Here is a 19,435-nt window from a genome sequence, read left to right on the forward strand (position 1 = left end):
GAGTTGCGTGTTTCATTTACGTTATCGAATCGTTTTTCTGGGATGATCAATAATCGCTAACAATTAATGCAGTTCCAGCTAAAAGAATCTGTTCGGCTGTGGCGCCCATCGATTGCACTTCCAGATGGCAAAGTAACTTGTCTCTGCTCGCCCTCGAATAGAGGGGTAAAGTAAGCTTCTCCTCCGACGTCTGACTGCGATTGGGAATCGCGAATTGATCGATTTTCTTAAACTTATCAATTTGTGCGCTCGCCTCGCGCTCATCTTTAATTTTGTATGTGATGTAAAATGCATTCGATTCGCTGGAATTCGTTGATTGCGTGTCTCCATCGAGCTGAAAACAATAATAATTTCAATCAAAATTAATAAATTTAAATTTATCCTACTTTTTCACTCTTTTAATAACGAAAACAATAATAATTTCAATCAAAATTAATAAATTTAAATTTATCCCCTACTTTTTAAATTTTTTTTAATAACGAGAATGTGCTCTGACAAAAGCTGTCGGATATGAAATAATGTTAGCAAGTTAGTGCAGACAACAACTTTTAGTTTAGCCTGTGCAAGCACCAATACCGCAAGCATGTGCTCTGACAAAAGTTGTCGGATATGAGAATAATGTTAGGTACACGCCTTTATCCGCTGTTAAATTTAACATAAAACGCAGCAGCGCCGCACTGTTAACTCGTAAAATACTTGTGAGGAGCACCAAACAATATTAATCAATCAAAATAAAACCTCAATAATAACGCGTAAAATGCCACTTTTAAATGCTTATAAAAATAGCGACATTAAGAAAGTGGAATTTGTGAGGTGAGTTATAAGCAGAGCTACCCAAAAAATACTTGCAACGCTTAACAGTGCGCATTGAGTTGCACTGTAGCCCTGGCCGGAGTTAACAGAGCGCCGGAATGTCAATCAAATAAACAAAAAGAAGCGGCGTGAAGAAAAAAGCGAGAAAAAAGTGCAGCGAAATCAATGCGAGAGCCAACAAATGCAAACTAAATGTTGTAAATAAAAGTGCAGCAATTGAATCAAGCGACAAGTGTTTAACCATCAAACTCGACAAGCTGGAGACGCATTTTATGGCCAAGATGGGCAAGGTAAGCGCAAGAAAAAAATCAACGCGAGTGAGAAAAACGCAAAAAAAAAAAACAGACAGACAAAAGGCAAGCGAAAGAGACAGACAGACAGTGAGACAAACAGACGGACACAGTTTTGGAGATTCATTAATTTAGACTTACCTTAAGCGGCGCCAGCTTCAGCACCAAGGCAGTTGCGGGTGGCGTCGACGTCGTCGCCCCGTCTCTGCCGCCCTGCAAGCACTGCAGCTGCAGTCGCTGTGTGGAGACTCCAAATTGCTGCGCCTGCTGCAGCTTGAGGCAGGCAAAGAGATTCTCACAGTTGTACACATGCATTAGGTTGATATCCATGCCAAAAGCCAGCTGCACTTGCTCCTTATAGCGCTGCTCTGCTGCAGTCGCGCGTACCATCAAGGCACGCATATAATCCACAGCGCTGTTGCTGCTGGGTCCCTGCCACAGTTTCTGCCAGCTGCTGGGCACCTGTGAAGGGTTAAGTGATTAGTGATTGCCTATATACGGGGAATGGGAAGGGTTAAGAGTTTAAATTTGATTATACTTTTATATAGTATAGTCGTAATTGTAAGGAAATTGTAAAATAAAATGTATTTTAATTTAAATGCATTGCACATAATTGCACATCTCGGATTATTGCATCGGAATTTTAGGATATAGGAACAAATTTGCAGTTAATTGCACAATAGTTGGCAATTATCTTCACTTATCCACTTTAATATAATATTGTGCGAACGATAAAACGTAAAATGCATTTGTCCAACTTAACTGCATTGCACATATCATTTTTATGTGTAAAATGCTCAGTTTAAGATAATGACATAAATTTTTAAGTCAATCGTAATATGAAACTTAAATGCATTGCATATATCGGATTAAAGGCTCTTTGGCAATGCATTTAATTTATGGATTTCATGGAAAAATGTTTAGTTAATCGTTAAACAGTTGTTTAAGGAATTCTCTGCCTATCCATCGATTTACCCTTTTATATGAAAAATTGCACTTAAGCGCACAAAAGCTGTTAAGTTGATCCATTTATCAGCTCAGCGAAAAAAAAGTACTAGATTATGGTGAGGTATGAATTGGTCATGAAGTTTCGTTAACGGTGAAAAGAATGCCGAATATATTTTATTAAATTGCACATTGCAGTTAAGTGCAATTTGTGTTATCAGCATTATGTTCTACATAGACTCACCTGCTGTTCAGCAAGCGCCTTCAACGTTGTGGCTTCCAGTTCTAGCGCTTGTTGTTGTCCCGTTGTCGACTCCTTTAGCCAGTTGTGTAGTTGGGAAAGCAACTGATGCACTGCTCGGTAGAGTTGTGCGCCCAGCTTAAGCTCGGCGTGCACAAAGAGCGTCCAAGGTGTTGTTGCTGTGTTCGTCGTTGCACTCATTACTTCAGCCTCCTTGGCTGTCTGCGTTATAGTGCAAGCGGCAGCCAATTTGCGCCATAAACTCAAGAGTGGTTTGACTTGCTGCTCCAAACGCTGGCGTGCATTCAACGTGGTCACATCCTCGCCAGCTGCGTCTCCTCCGCCTCCGTAGTGCACCACACGCAACTGTTTAATCACTTGCCGCGCCTGCTCAATTTCACGCTGCTGCTGCGCCTGACTCGCCAGTCCATACATGCGCGGCTCATCTTGAGCTGGCAGCTTCTCCAAAGCAGTGTAATAATCCTGCAGTTGTGCGCTGGTGGGCAAGGCGTTGCCTAATCCCAACGGCGACCATCGATTGCTCAAAACATCGGCGCTGCAAAATTGCGCCAGATAACTTCTTAAGATTTGCACATCGCGCTCGTTGTTCAAGCGTCCGCCATAAGCCAAAGCTTCACATAAACGCTGCATCAATGTCCAATCGCAGCGTCCGTTGGCCAACTGTGCATCCAGCCAAGTGAGCACACCCAGCGCCGCCTTCAAATCGGCCTCACCAAACTCATAGTACTTGGACCAACCTTGCGGTATAAACTGACGTCGTTGCTGCAACACAGCCTGCAACAGAAAGAGCACCAGGCGCATCTTCAGGCACTTGGCTGGCTGCTGCTTTTGTGGCTCCACACTGGCAGCATAATTCTGCAGCATGCTCAGCACCTGCTGTTTGAGTCCCAGCGGCTGCTCGTAGCGCACCTTGAGGCACCTTTGATACAACGTCGACGAGCTGAAACCGCGCGTCGTTTCGCACAGCAACCACAGACGAAACTCTGGCGCTTTCGGCAGCTCGGCGAGTTCGCGTTCCAGTTGCTCCAGCCATTCGGGCACCAGATGCACATTCTTGACGCACAGCCATTGTCCTGCCGCGGCAGCTTGACGCACTGCAGCCAACGCACGCTGTTCGCTGCCGCGACCAATGGCCAGCTCGTGATACTTTTGATTGCCCCACTTTTTGTGGGCCAAGGCTCGCAGCTCATTGGCGGGATCCAGCTCAGGTTGACTGATCATCAGTATGGGACGCTCGCAGCTGCTCTGCTCCAGCAACTGTTGCACACTCGGTTGACTTGACGCCTCTGGTGAAAGGCCCAACAGCTGACCGCTGGCCAAACGCAGCTGAGACAACAGCAAATCGGGTCGAAAGATCTGAGCCAAGAGCACGCGCTGAAATGGCGACTTAACAGCAGCTGTAAGTTGAGAATTTATAAGTTATTGTGCTTCAAAAGAAATTAAAAGTTTGCTCTTCACTTACGCAGCACATCGTCCGTCTGCTGCTCGATGAAGCCGCGCCACACATAATCCTTGTCCAGCTGGAGCTGGCCTCGCAGCTCAGGCAACTGTTGCAGCAACTGCGCCAGCTTCAATTGCGCCTCGCGACTCATGCAATCGGGCAATCCACTCAAGCCACTCAGTTGACTGCCATCGGCGCTGACCATAAAATTGCTGACAAACAGCTCCCACTCCTTGGCGCCGACAGCGGTGCCATAAGCCTGCCGGCAGATCCACAAGGCCAACGTCAGCTGGCCATCACGTGGTGTGGCACGCGCCAGCTGCAAGTAGACGCTGCGCACGAGACGTTCGTAGAGTTGCGGCAACTGTTGGCCACGCAAGGCGCCCAAGAACAGCTCGATGAACACCAAGGCGGACAACTCGTAACCCTGACAGAGTCCAGCATAGAACTCTGCTGCCTTGACGCACAGTTCACGCAATGCCCCAAATTCGGCGAGCAGCGTCTGCTTCACCTGTCCCGATTGCTCCAGCGCCGCATCGATTTGTGCGCTGCTCTGCTTCACCTCGTTGAGACTGGCGAGCAGCGGCTCATTGCGTAATATATCGCCTTCTGCTTTCGAGAGCTGCTCAAGTAGTTTATCCTGCAGTTGCATGCGTTGCTTGAGCAGTTCTCCTTCGCGTTGCAAGAGCTCAATGCGCTGCTGTTCCAGCGACGCATTCTGCAGCACGATTGCCTTGGACATCAGTTGATCGGCCAATCCTGTGGCAGTCACCGTAAAGCGCAGCACATTCAGCTGACCGCGTTGCTCTGGCGGCTGCACTTGCTGCACTCGTTGCGATTTGCTGATCAACACCAGATGAAATTCCTCATGCAAATCCACCAATTTGCTGCCCACAGCCAACTGTCGCTTGTTGAAGCGCACGTAGATGTGTCCCTGCAACAGTTGCAACAACGGCGGACGCAGTTGCTCGCAATCGGTGACCAGCAGCGTCTTACCAAAGCGCACTGCCAACTCCAGCTGATAGGCGAGTCTCTCGTTGCTTTGAGTGGTCAATTCACTCGCTCTTCCCGTCGCTTTCAAATGCGCCGAGAGCCAAGCTCCCGCTGTCTGCGTGGGATCGAGCAGCAACGGCACAGGGCAACTACCATAGGGCAACGCCAGTATTTCACGCAGCAGTGCAGCACTCTCAATGATCTGTGCATCCCGTGCGAGTCCCTGACTTTCCCAGATGATCTGCTGTTGTTCCGTCAGCAGCGTTTGACGCAGTTCATAGCTGGTGGCAGGCAAACGAAACTCCTGGCCAAGACGCTTCATAGAGGCGCTGCAGGGAGAGAGCAGAGCATTAGCAACTATTAGTAATACGGAGAAAAAGGGTTCTAATAGCTGAATGAGACGCTCTAAATAATATAAGGTATTCAGAACAAATCAGTTTCAACATCAAAGGACACTTTTTTGTTAAGTAATTGGATTTCTATACTCCAATCAAATTCTATTTGAAAACAATGTTTCTAATCTCAATCAGATTCTTTGGAAAAGAGTTAAGATTTATGATATAAAGATAAATTGGGGAGGCGTTATAGAGAAACTTCTTATAGGATAGATAGACATAATACACTCTATGCATATTTCCAAATTAAGCCACCTAAATGTTGCATTTTCTTATAATTTTATGAATACAAATTGTGGTTAACGTTAATTTCCACATTTTCTTAATTGATCAACGAAGCTTCTTTAAATTCCTGATATCTTTACATTATAAGAACATCTGAAATTAGCTTTGATTTCATTACAATCCCATAAACGTCAACAAAAATAACTGATAAGCGAATAAAGTGATTTGTCTGTCAGACCATCCATATTCATAAAGAACACCAAGATCTGAGAAGATATTGGAGCTATAGCTAGAGTTAGAGAAATATCGATAGTGGGCGCCATCGATATTCGACGAGTCAATTTTGAGACATCGATAGTGCCATCGATTGTTTTCCAAATCTAGCTCTACCCAACACATTTAGTGATAACGTTCCTTTAGTTCCTACACCTTTCTTTAATCGAAGTATATAAATTACGAATGTGATTTAAAAACTATAGATTAAAATTTGGTTATGCTTTGAATAGTTTCTGAAAACTTCATCAAGATTATTCAAATCAATTTGTATAAATATGCCTTGCAACACACCACCGCATCCTTAACTAACGTGTTCTTTACTCACCCGCGTTGTTCCACGCCCCAGCCCGCATAGTAGTTGATGGCCAGCGCAAGCAGCAGCATCTTGCTGTCCAGCGTTTTGTGCGCACGCTTCAACTCCGCCAGCTGCTCGCTCCACGTGGCATACTCCGCACTCAGCTTGCCTACGAGCAACTCCGCTGCCTGCAGAGTGGCGCCCGCTTCCTGCAGCTTCAGCTCCAACACAGCCGCCTCTTGAGTGTAGGTCTGCAACTTTTCAGAGAGCTGCTTCACACGCTTGTCCACATCGTCCAATCCGCTGGCTAACTGTTGCATCTCATCCTCTGCCTCGTTGAGATTGCGCTGCAATTGCTTCTGCTCCCGCTCCAACGGTTTAATGCTCTGAATGACGCGAGCATAGCGCACACTGGCTTGCACCCAGGCAGCCAATGGAGCCGCTGCAGCTGAGGCACGCTTTGCATTCTTTGATTCGTAGGAATCGCCCTTCGCTTCGAGCAAACGCTCAACAGCTTGACAATTCTCGGGACTAATGTGAGCGGGGTCCAGTGAACGTATGTCTTCCTTAACGCCACGTTTAGCCAGAAACGTTTTCATGCTGTTCCAGGAGGTGTCTCTGATGCCCATCAGTCGCAAGACGCCTTCCAAAATATCTCTGACTGCCTCGGGCGGCGCACGCAGCGAACGTATCTCGGACAGCGCCTCGGATTTAATTTGACCGACAGCATTGCTTGCTTCCGCCAATATGGGTTCCACTTCGGCAAGTTCTTGTTGAATCTCACGCTGTCGCTGCTTCAGTTGTTCACTGCTCGATTGCGTCTGTTGCTTCAGCTCCAGCATATTTGACTTTTGTTCGTTGGCATTGTGCATGGTCTGCGATATCATTTGCAGCGCATCATTCGCAAGTTGTCGCTTCTCACCCAACGCTTGCTCCTGTGCGGCGGCATTGGACTTCAAAGTATCCACTAAACCATGAGCAGCAGCTAGTTTATCCACGCCCAGCTGCAGCTTGCTCAAACGCTGATCAATCTCAGCCGCTGCATTGCTATACATGTGATAATAGCTGCTGATGAGTTGATAGTAACGATGCGAAGGCTGCTCCGGAGGTAGTTCCTCGGCTACATCCGCAAAGTGACTGCAAACGGGAACTTTGCCACGTCCCGCACTTGCGCTGGTCTCGTTGAGCAGCTCGATGAACTGCTTGGGCAGCATGGCGAGTGTCTCACGCGATTCGGGACGCACATAAAGCATATCCATTTGGCGATGCAACGCGGGGCAGCTGCTAAAGTACTCTGTTAGCTGAGGACTGCTTGGATCTAAGACTAGTATCAAATGCAGTTGCTCTCGTGCGCCTGTAAAATACAAGGTATTAAAGAACAGTTTTCGCTTTTAAATATCGGTTACCTACGCTTCATAAAGTAGGCACCTAGCGATTCCTGATAGCCTTCCAATTGCGCTGCCTGCTTCAGCGTACTCGCCACCGATTCGAGATCATCGCCAAACAGCTCGAGTATCTCGCTGCCCTCGAGGAGCGCCTCAATGGGCTTCAATATATCCGGCACATAGCCCAGCCAGCAGTGTTCAATCAACAAATAAGTTGCCTGCTGCTCCAGTGCAGCAGTTTGCATGGCCAACTTCAATTCGTTGTTGAAATCCGAGAGATTGTAGCTGACGCCACCTTGCAGACTCAACACCTTGGCCTGCTGCAGGGTAGCAGCTGCATAGATGGCATCCATGTGACGATCTCCAGCCTCGGCGAGGATCAGCAAGTGCGCATCGTTGCGGGACAAAACGCGAGCTATCTTGGCTGTCTGCTGGATCAGCTCTTCGGTAATGGGCGCTGCAATGTTGTAGCTTTCGGCATCTGCAAGATAAGAGAATAATAGTTGAGATATTTGTTTATACGGACAGAAAAAGACCAGACTTAAAGTTGATTCCTGAATAATTAGCATTAATTCCATTCAATACATATTACACAAATCATAAACTTATTCCTACAACTTCATATCTAAGCGCACCTCTTACTAACAATTGCATGTCATACTAAAAAAAAAAAAGTATATTTATATTTAATATTAATTGAAAAGGATAAACTCTACCCGCGCATCGTTATTGAAGTTGCCTCCAAATGGAATTAGTTAACTCAAAAAAATAGTTGAAATTTTTCCATTCCAATCTCTAAATTTGTTGCACAATTTTATCTGAAAAAAAGTCGCAAATGTTTTCTGTTTTTTTCTACCCGTTCTTGTATTGTATTTACAGTGGATGACCCCCGAAGAGGAGGCACGCCAAAAGTTCATCATGCGGGAGCGAGATCGAGAACGAAAGCGCATCAAACGCATGAATCCCGAGTATCGACAAATGGAACGGGAACGGGATCGATTTCGCAAACAGACGCCAAGGCCCAGTGTAGTTATCCCCAATCATCTAAGCACACACACTCTCTTACTCACACACACACACTTAGACATACACACACACACGCACTCACAGATTGTGCTCTTCTTCTTATGTTTCACTTCTACTTCTATATTCAGTTTGCATATTTAAGAAAACAACAGTTAAAGAAAGTTCTTTAATGCGACTTTCTGCTCAAAATCTATAGTTCTGGAGCAATGTACACAACTTCAACTTCGATGCGCGTGACGCCACAAATGTGAATAGAATAATATTTAGAAAAACGGACAGATTTCTAGTGGGGGGTATTGGTTAAAAACACCCTAAAAGAATTTAGTAAATTTCTTAAGATCTGACTATTTTAGGAAAGTCTATCATTGTTAAAGAAAGTGTAATACTTCTTTTGAAGATCTAGATGGATAGTTTTTTTTTGTATAAAGAATCAACTTCAAACTAACATATTATACATCAGGATTATAATATCTTGTTATAAACAGAATAGTAATCCATCCCTAGAAGGATCTAATTTCAGTATGAATGAATAGATATTTAAATTCAATAGAAATCTTTAAAAGAATAGTTAAAGAAATTAAGCTTTGAAAGTAGTTTAAACAAGAATGCTTTCAAAATGAATGAATTTAAAACTTATTTAATATGCTTTAGTTAATCGTATAATCAACGTTGCACTCACTGCATATGGTGATCTGCCTTTGAACCTCCTCGAGCCATTCATCGTGCGTTAGTCCCTGCAGTTGTCCCTTCGATTTGGGCGACTTGGGCACAAAGTAGACTTTCTGCATGGCAAAACGAATGCAATACAATTAGCAATTACAAAGGGAATTGATTTGCATGTAAGTTACAAACCTCTTTGCCGAAATACTTGCGCATAGTCTGCTTGAGTATGGCCTCAAATTGCTGGACATGTTGCTCATTAGCAAGTCGATCCTTGAACATGCTCAATAGCTCGCAGTACAAAGCCTGCAAGTGAAACGAAAACCGAAATCGACAATTCAAAGAGAGACGACTAATAAATGAACTTACCTCATTGAAGTCCGTGGGCGGATAAAAGAGAAGCGACTGCAATAACTTCATAATGCATTTGGGGCTGAACTGATAGTGAACCTGCTGCTGTTGCTGCTGCTGACCTCCAGAGGCTGTAAAAGTCGTCTGCAACTGCAAGAGAGACACAGGGAAAGCAATGAGTTGAGAGACTGAGAGATTTCACGAGGGGTTTGGCTTACCTTTTCGAAGCACTCCATTAGACATTCGCTGACATGCTGCAAATTGATGCTGCCTCCGTGACTGCTGCTACTGAAATGTCCATTGAGCAGCGGCTCGAGGCGACACTGGACGATGGCCAGCATATCGGAGTTTGTGGGTCGGCCGATGCGCACGTATTGATTGATGGCCAAGTAACGGGGCGCAATTTTCAGCAAATTACCGCTAATGGACGCACAGATTTGCAATCCGCTCACGGTAATCCATTGCAGATTGTCGGCATAGAAGCCACCACGTTGCACCAGCTGCAACAGCAACTCAACAATTTCACAAGCACCCCAGGCATCCAGTTGACACAGATCCAGATTCTTCATGAACAGCACCAAACGTGATTGTTTCGCCCGATACTCTCGCCCCCGAACACCGCTCACCGTGACGCAGTGCGTCCGCAGCGTGTGCAGCACGTAGCCAGCCGTCAGCTGGGTGGAGCAATTGATGCTGGCCAGTTGATAACCCGAATGCTCGAGCATCGCCTGCTCCAGCAGCAGCGTTTTGCCCGCTCCGCTTGGTCCGACCAACATGAAAGGCGCCGCCTTGCCAGCGGGCAACTCCAGCATTGATCCTATGATATTCAAATAGGATTTCACATACGCTGTAACTATCAGTTGACTTTCTTGCTCGGGCGGTTCAATCAAGCCCACTGCATACTGTTCGAGTGCATTGCGTTGCGGCTCAAAGTAGCTGAGTTCGGCATGATTCGGTTGTGCCACATAGAGATTGGCTCTTTGCAGCACAAGCTGCGCAAAGTCCCGATGCCGCTCGCTGGGCACATAGCCGAGCAGTGCTCGCAGTGTCGCAGCTCCGTACTCCTCCAGTGATTGACTGTTGTGCAGCTGCAACAGCAGCGAGCGCAGCAAGCTGACCTGACTGATGCCGGGCATTTGACTATAGAGTAGAGAAAAGAGTAGTAAAATCTTCCATCAATCAAACTTATTTAATAGTAAATCAATTGTGAATATAATTAAGATACTCAACCCAACTCTTTAGAAGTTATTAGTTTCAATCAATCAATATTGATTGATTGGATCTTTATTAGTTTTATTTTGTTAAAATTAAATCAATTGTGAAGATAATCAGTAAGTTCCACTCCTTCAGAGCTATTAGTTTCCATCAGTCAATATTGATTGATTGCATCTTGATTGACTAAATCGATTATTCATGTGTTATTGTCTCACATTGAATAAATTAGCATACCAAATAACCTCTTTTGCAAGACCAAATTATTGATTTCTTAAAGAGTGGTAGTGTAAATTCGATTGACATAATATACACGAATAGCGTGCGAACTTTCTTTCTTCCAATATATAAGTTCATTTTCACTTGATGTTGTAACATATTTGATTGACAACTGATTGATAGCCAAAACTTCTATAAAGTCCCCTTCACTTGTCAATTAATAACGTCACAGTTTAGATGAATTTAAAATGTCAATTTTAAAGTATTTACTTTCATTTCATTGGTGATTGATGATAGATTAACTTAAATATTTGTACTTTCCCAAGCATCTATTATTGTTAAATGAGATTTTTCAATCAAAAGTAATTTATTAAAAGTAGTCTCCAATTCAAATCCTTTTCACTTCAATTGATTTAATTACTAACTGTAGTAGTGTTGTCAATAATAGAATGAACCTTCTTTCTCTTTTGCAAGACCAAATTATTGATTTCTTAAGGAGTGGTAGTGTAAATTCTATTGACATTCTATACACGAATAGCGGAACTTGCTTTCTTCCAATATATAAGTTCATTTTCACTTGATGTAACATATTTGATTGACAACTGATTGATAGCCAAAACTTCTATAAAGTCCTCTTCACTTGTCAATTAATAACGTCACAGTTTAGATGAATTTAAAATGTCAATTTTAAAGTATTTACTTTCATTTCATTGGTGATTGATGATAGATTAACTGAAATATTTGTACTTTCCCAAGCATCTATTATTGTTAAATGAGATTTTTCAATCAAAAGTAATTTATTAAAAGTAGTCTCCAATTCAAATCCTTTTCACTTCAATTGATTTAATTACTAACTGTAGTAGTGTTGTCAATAATAGAATGAACCTTCTCACTTATTCAAATCGAAAACTCACCTTAGCACATGTTCAGCTTCCAGCCAATCAACTGCTATACGAAAATTGCCGTCAACATAGCTTTGCAGTAGATCGCCATAAGGCTCCTTGCTCAGCTCGTGCTTAAGCATCTCCTGCAAAGGATAATAGTCGTAGCTGCAAAGACAATGAGATGCATTTTAGAAGAGTACTTCAATTAGATTTAATTAGTTCTCACCTCATGTTGACGATGCCCATGCGGGATATAGTAGCCGGGGAGGCGTGACGCACATCGTCCGTTTCGAATATGAAGTTGACATTGTTGCCAAATTGAATGCGCCAGCCAGAAGGCAAAGTGAGCAGCCTGAAAATGTAGAAAACGTAGAAGAAGACACAAACAAACATAAGAACACACTCTCTGAATTATAATTTTACTTTGCTTCTTTGACATGTATATGTCCATAGGCAAGAAAAATGTTAATATTAATATGAATGTTACTTAACAGCGTCTGTTAAAAAGCTAGAATGTTATGTTTTTTGTTTTGTTTGAGACAGCGTTATTTTTTTTTTTTACATTTTGGGACAGCCTTCAGAGACATATACATGATCAAAGGGGAAGAAGAATGCTTCACAAAATTTCTCTTGCGTTCTATTTTGAACTTCACACCCTCCTCTCTCTCTCAGTCTCTGTAACGAAAAGAAACAAAAACAAACACAAAAACCGCTTCCCATCTCTAATTGCAGCTGCTGTCACCCGAGGAGGAGGCGCGCCACAAGTTCATCATGCGCGAGCGAGATCGAGAGCGAAAGCGCATCAAGCGCCTGAATCCCGAATATCGGCGTATGGAGCGCGAGCGCGATAGATTTCGCAAGAAGGCACGACGTGCTAACGTAGCATTTTTCCAATATCTTATATATATTTCTAAATAATATTTAAAATCACGCACACACTTCACACACCCACACTCACCACCTAGACATCATTTAGTTTAAAAAAGTATTCGAATCTAGGATTATTTTTCGAGTGGGAGCGTGGGGAATTAGTTGCTTAGCTTTCGTTCGATTTACGACGGACACTTGACTCGACATTACTATGTATTTTGTTTGCCTCTTCCATTACCAAGAAATGAAAATAACAACAACCAAAAACAATTGCTTAATCCAGCTACGTTTTGCTTTAATAAGTTTTCCCCCTACATTTTCTCTTTCATCCATCTCTCGACTCGTAGTTGACGCCCGAGGAGGAATTGCGCTTGAAGATGATACAACGTGAACGGGATCGCGAACGCAAGCGGATCAAACGCATGAATCCCGAGTATCGCCGGCTCGAGCAGGAACGTGATCGGGATCGCAAGAAGGCGAGACGCGCCAACGAAGCGTTCCGACAGCTGGAGAAGCTGCGTGATAAGATACGCAAGGAGCGTAAGAAGGGTTTGTTGGTCACAGATCCCACGCAATTGCCGCCGGAGTTTGCGGCCATTATACCGCCAGTGCCTGTTGAGCCTGAGGTGATTATTTCGACGCCGCAGACACAGCAACAACAACAACAACAGCAGCAGCAACAGCAGCAATCACAAACGTTGCAGCAGCAATCACAAACATTGCAGCAGCAACAACAGCAGCAGCAGCAACAACAGACAGCCACACATCATCTGCAGCAACAGCAACAACAATTGGCTGCCGCAGCTGCAGCGGCAGCAGCAGCACATCAACAACATCAGCAGCAACAGCAGCAGCGACGTCGCAACATGTCCCACGTGCCAACGGCAACATCGAGTCTGAATAGCGCGACGTTGACGCAACTAACGGCGGCGGCTGCCGCTGGCAATGCCGCCATGCATACGCCGACGGCACATGCCACGCCCACGCATTTGCAGCAGCTGAATAAGCTGCAACAGTTGTATCCGCCGCCCAGTTTTGCTCATCCCGCCCTGCCCATCGCCGGCGTCACGTTGATGCCACAACTCTGCCATCCGATACTGCATCAGAACCTGGGCGCCTCCATCTATGGGCCACCCAATGGCATCAAGCAGGAGTACGGCCAGGATGTGAGTAGTTTAAGTGCCGCTGCAGCGGCTGCGGCCACAAGCTCTGCCTCGGCGGTGGCTGCTGCCCAGGCAGCGGCTCTCGCCTCGTTGCGTGGCAGCAGCAGCAGCGGCGGCGGACAAGCGGATGATCCGGACATGGCATTGAATCTGGAGCCAGAGATTATACTGCAAACGCCGCCCGATGTGAATCCCGCGCAGCAGCAGCAGCAACAACAGCAGCATCATTTCAATGCCCATCAACAGCAGCAACATCATCTACAGCAGCAGCAACAACAACAGCAGCAGCAGCAACACTGCAACATGTTCCAGCACATGGCGCCACAAGCTCACATGCAACACATGCGACCGGCGCCGTTGCCACCACCGCCCACAGTTGTCCTGCCGCCACCGCCACCAACAACACACCAGCAGCAACAGCAACCACCGCCGCCGCCCCAGCAGCAGCAGCAACAGTTGCAGCCACCGCCACATGGGCAGCAGCAGCAGTGAGAATGAGATTCAACCCAACTCGCCTTTAGTTCTTAAGCTCTCAACTAGCCACAACACACACACACACATACAAACACACACACTCACATATGCATTTGAAAAGTTCAGTTTTATGTTATTTTAGTTACGCGAAGATAGAGAGCATCGAAGAGAGAGTTCAAAGAGTATTCACAGTTCAGTGTTGTTTGCGTGTAGCAAAAAAAAAATTTAACATTTAAAATCTTAATTATGCGAGGATTTTGAAGATCAATATTGATTCAAGCTATTTAGTGAGAGTAGAGATCTTGGAAAGTTTGGTAAAGTTTTTAAAACATTTTTGAATAGATTTTCCTGTACTTTTAATACAATACTTGTGGAGCTCAATTTAAAAATTTAGCGCAAATTTATTGCTACACTAATTTATTTAACGTTTCAACAAAATAGAGCCTTTATATACTGTATTCTAATTTCTGAGAGATTCTTATAAAATGTGATGTAAATTGTTTTCTTCAAATTGTTAAACGTACAAAGTAGCAAAGAATTTCGAAAGTTATTCTCTTGGCCTTTCTAATATATTTTTAATTTAACTATTTAAAACAAGACTGGCAAAGCTGATCACAAAGTATTTTTCTAAAACATTTGCATTTTAAATATTTAAAAAACTAGCAAAATTGATCATGAAGTATTTCTCAATCTTCAAACCTAAGATAATTCAATTAAATCAATTAATGTCAGTCAAATTAAACAGAAATAGAGAAATCCTACGAATCCTCGCATAAATTGAGTTAATACGATTAAAAGTAAGATCAAAGTTAAATGTAAAGCAAACAATTGTTCATATATTAGACAAAATCAATACTCAAAACACGTAAATGAACAAATGAAGATGACTCTACTCCCCTTCAATATGTAAGAGAACTCTAGAACGTCATTTGTAAAATGTCGTTACGTTGTGTATTACGTTTATGTTAACAGTTAGGTTACATTACATTACGCTACGTTACGTTACGTTATGTTTTATAGTGGGCTTCCCCTCATTTGATGTCATCAAAAGAACAATGTATCCGCATTTCGCTTTTTTTTGTGTTTTATACAAGTCTGTAAACTATTTTCAGTTTGGTAGCTAAGTGATAGGGGATGAGCTAAGTTCGTTTCTGGCTCGTCCCGTGCAATACAATACTTGCAACTATAAGATACGATACGATATAATGATAATTGTATACCCAATACGATATACATACATACATATATAGTATATATACAAGTATAATGAATGATAAATGATATATACATACATATATAAATGGCAAGCCGCAAATAATTATTACGAATTTATGCGCAAATACGAGCAAAATATAAAATAATAGCAAAAGCTGTTGCGAAATTGAATTGAAGGTGCTTTTCACTGTTGAGTGGATGAAAAGGGATTTATCTTTTGATAATTTGCACTTAAAATTTTGGGGAATGAAAGTTAAAAATTTACGAAATTTTGATGTGATAAGTTTCAACCATGCTAAAGCTAATGCGATAGTCAAATTTACAGCTCCGATTAAATTCATTCCAAACATTCGTAAAACATATTTAAAACCTTTCATATGTAAATTCATAAGAACGTTTCCCATCATCAGTTAGAACAAGTAAGACAGCTACAGTCGAGTGTACTCGACTGTGAGATACCCGCTACCCATTTTGAATAAAAGAAATGTATTTTGCGGTATTTTTCTCAAAATATTCTGAATATACTGAAAATATACCAAATGGTATATGTGGTATATAGATATAGTACCGCATTCAAAATATAGACGGCACAATATACCAGATTGTCAGCCAAGGCAACTAAGAGCCCTAGTAAGTAGGCGTTTTTGCCCATACAAAAGTATTTCTTTAATTACTTCCACAATTTTTATCTGATCGCAACCATATTTTTAGGAATCATAACTACTATAGTAATTATTGTATATACCAATTCGCAACTTTAGCTTTAAAATTACGCTTGTTATTCGATTTTTTTGATTTGCGGGGGCGGAAGTGGGCGTGGCAAAAATTTGAAACAAACTTGATCTGCGTGCAAACATAACAAATGCTGTCGAAAAAAATTATAGCTCTATCTCTTATAGTCTCTGAGATCCAGTGTTTCATACGGACGGACGGACAGACACACAGACGGACAGACGGACATGGCTTGATCGTCTCGGCTGTTGACGCTGATCAAGAATATATATACTTTATAGGGTCGGAGATGCCTCCTTCTACCTGTTACATACATTTCCTGCCGGCACAAAGTTATAATACCCTTCTACCCTATGGGTAGCGGGTATAAAAATGCTTTCAGAGAATTATACATCGAGAAGTTGATTATAAGCTTTTCTAAACAACTTTCGTACATTTTGGACTAATTCAGTATTTTATATTGCATTCTTTTATATTATTTGAAATAGTGAATATGCTTGACGATTTCCCAACTTTTATCATCAGAATAAAACTTTGTCAAATATTATATAGAAAATAGCCTAAAATATTAAAAAGCTTTCATAGTTACTTTGTAACTATAAAACGCCTGAGGAATTGGAACGAATAAGGCATTTAAAAACATAAGTAGCTCATGAACAGTCAGAAAGCGATTATTCAGTGAATATGATTGATGAAGATATTAAATATGAAGAAAATCAGATTGCTATCCTCATAAACTTTTAAATACAAAAAAAATCGACTCACTTGTTATCATCAAGCACCGAGTTTAGAGCCTCTATCCACTCGGGATCGATGCTGCCATCGCAGACAATCCAAGAGTGCACGTGAGACGCCTCCTGATTGACAACCACCGCCGTATGGGTGAGCACACCGTCTAGCCACTGCCGCGTATCCGTATCGAGCTGGCCAAGCAACTGAACGCGACTCATCGACTTGGGACTGATGGTGTGGACGCGCAATTGAGTGCCCATTGTTGCGGTCAATGCCTGACGCAGCAGCGCCAAAATGCTAGACTTTCCACAACCCGGCGGACCCACGAGTACGACGCCCATTCGCTTCTGGAGCTGCTCATGCAATTGCAATGCCTTCTCGATTTGTCTGTCGTTCGGGGAAAGACCAAGTGGCGCAAAGGCGGCAGCGAGCGCTTGTTGCAGTGGCGTTGATGGCGTCGTTGTGATGCCAATTTCCGGAAATACATTCAACAGCAGCATCTCGAAGCGTTCAACGTCCTGTTGTGCCAACTTGGACATGGTTGATGAGCGGAGACAGTGCACCACAATGCGCATTTCATGCTCCATATTTGTCGCACGCTGCTCATTAACGGACGCAGACGGCGACGTCGTCGCTAATTGCGCACGGAGTCCCTCGCCGCAGACGAGTAGCACCGTCTTCAATTCGCGCAGTCCCCAATCGTAGTGCCGCTGGGCGGACAGCATTTTACCGCACAAATCAAACAGCTCCACAATACGCTCCGCAATATTCGCGGCCGCCGCGAAGCCCTCCACAAACAGCATCACACGAGCAATCTCTCCTGGTTCGGGTTGTTGCATGACAATGGGTCGAAAGAGCGCCTGAATGTTGCCGGGCAACTTTTGGCGGCCGCCGTATTCGCCGCCCGCTGGATTTAGGGTTACAAAGATGCCGCAATGCTGATTGAGTTGCACCTGCAAAACAGCGAAGCGTATTATTAATGCAGTGTATCAATCGCGAGCGAGAAGTAATTTCTCACCTTTCGTTCGCCAATTTGCACAGTGTCCGACTTGTCCTTGAGTGCCGTTTGGATGGGCTGAATGAGCATTGATATGGATGATAGAGTGGCCTCCTGCAACCTATTGAACTCGTCAAAGCAGCCCCAGGCACCGCAACGCGCCAGCCCAGTGAGGATTAGACTCATCGATTCAGTGTCCACATTCTGCCAAACCAGATGACACATAATGACAAATTGCATCTAGAGAGAGGAAGTGTGTGTGTGTGTGTGTGGTTACACTCACCTCATCGCAATTGAAAACCAACACGAGACGTCCAAGCATGCCGCCCAATGCCTTAACGCATTCGGTTTTGCCAGTGCCAGCTGGGCCAAAAGGATTACCGCCCAGTCCCATGTGCATGGCCTGGGTGAGTATGAGATAACACTTGTGTGTCAACTGTGTGTGCACCAGCTTATTGGCATGCCCCAGAAACTCGTAGGCGTATTCAAATTCAGCATATACCATTCGCACCCGAAGCTTCTCGCTCCCTCCGTTCCCGATCCCGCTGTCCATGTAATATCGCAGTTGACTTAGCCAATGCCAGTCGGTGGCATGCATCACATTATGCGCCTGCAGCAACTCCACAACACTCACATAATGCACCAGATCCAGCAGCAAAGCACTCAGCTTAAGGCATATCAAACTGCCTCCAGTTGTCGCCGATGTCGTCGTCGTGCGTTGTTTCATTCTCGACAAATGGGTTATCTCCGCCTTGAGCTGTTGTTGCAGCTTCGCCAGCGACATGCCGCCAATGGCTTTTTCCGCCTGTCGCGTAAAATGCAATGCTCGCGTTGTGACCAACACTTGGCTAACATAACGCTGCAACAATTGTTCGTTCACATTGTCGCTAGCTCCGTTCGTATTGTTGTAGCACTCGTTGATTTGACTGCGCAGCGTCTCTTGCATCGTCAGCATCAGTTGATTGAGCCAACGCTGTTCCAAGTTGTTCGTAAATTTTGTTAGAAAAGTTGCTGATTTTATTTTAGTTGATTTTCTTTTTCTTACCTCTATGTCGCCCGTCATGTCAACGGCTTGGCTTAGACGCAGCTCATCGCCATCAGCGCTGTGCACGGCCAGAATGCGATAGTGTTTTCCTGTGGGAGACTGTTCGATGGCCAGACTGTGACAGCCGGGAAAGAGCTTGCGTATGTGTCGCTTGATAATCTCCGCGTCCTTGGCTGCCTGTCCCAACAACTCGAGCAGATCATCGTCGCCCAGAAAGTAAAAGCGAGGGAACGAATTGCGTTTGTCCTAGAAAGATTTTAGGCGTGCGGGTATAGAAAAGATTTGCACGCAAAAAGTAGAAGTCAAGTTATTTGAGGAATAATAGATTTTTAATTGGTCTCAGCTTAGTAGCTAGAAGTCATTTCACAAATGAATTGAAATACAATATGGTAACTAAAATGCTTATAAAAATCGAATGCCCATCATGTCATTAAGATAAAAAAGTGTTATATTTATATTCTCTATAGTGTGTTTTCAGATTAACTAAGTATTTGACCTAACAGAGCATTTTAATATAAACTTTTTACACACATTT

The 19,435-nt window shown here is 43.8% G+C and overlaps 1 protein-coding gene and 1 long non-coding RNA gene across 5 annotated transcripts in view; both read left to right on the forward strand.

Annotated features, from left to right (window-relative positions):
* The window catches only part of LOC117563518 (uncharacterized), a 201,680-nt gene that overhangs the window by 145,988 nt on the left and 36,257 nt on the right, over positions 1–19,435 (forward strand). The window lies entirely within an intron of this gene.
* Positions 846–14,382, forward strand: LOC117563514 (ecdysone-induced protein 74EF). 4 transcript variants are annotated; one of them, XM_052003110.1, is made up of 4 exons: positions 847–1,103; positions 8,200–8,346; positions 12,405–12,551; positions 12,890–14,382. In XM_052003110.1, the coding sequence occupies exons 1-4, from the start codon at positions 1,086–1,088 to the stop codon at positions 14,195–14,197; spliced, it is 1,620 nt and encodes a 539-aa protein (XP_051859070.1). In that variant the 5' UTR covers positions 847–1,085; the 3' UTR covers positions 14,198–14,382. The 4 variants fall into 4 exon arrangements, with proteins under 4 accessions (XP_051859072.1, XP_034097782.2, XP_051859070.1 ...); XM_052003111.1 differs by having other exon boundaries at positions 848–1,103; positions 12,405–12,536; XM_052003112.1 differs by lacking the exon at positions 12,405–12,551 and having other exon boundaries at positions 846–1,103.

This window comes from Drosophila albomicans, chromosome 2L (assembly GCF_009650485.2).
Source record: "Drosophila albomicans strain 15112-1751.03 chromosome 2L, ASM965048v2, whole genome shotgun sequence".
In the NCBI taxonomy this organism is placed as follows: domain Eukaryota; kingdom Metazoa; phylum Arthropoda; class Insecta; order Diptera; family Drosophilidae; genus Drosophila; species Drosophila albomicans.

Coding starts and splice junctions, on each gene's coding strand:
- LOC117563514 (XM_052003110.1), top strand. Junction 8,347..12,404: donor AACAGACGCCAAGGCCCAGT/GTAGTTATCCCC, acceptor CTCTAATTGCAG/CTGCTGTCACCCGAGGAGGA. Junction 12,552..12,889: donor AGAAGGCACGACGTGCTAAC/GTAGCATTTTTC, acceptor CTCGACTCGTAG/TTGACGCCCGAGGAGGAATT.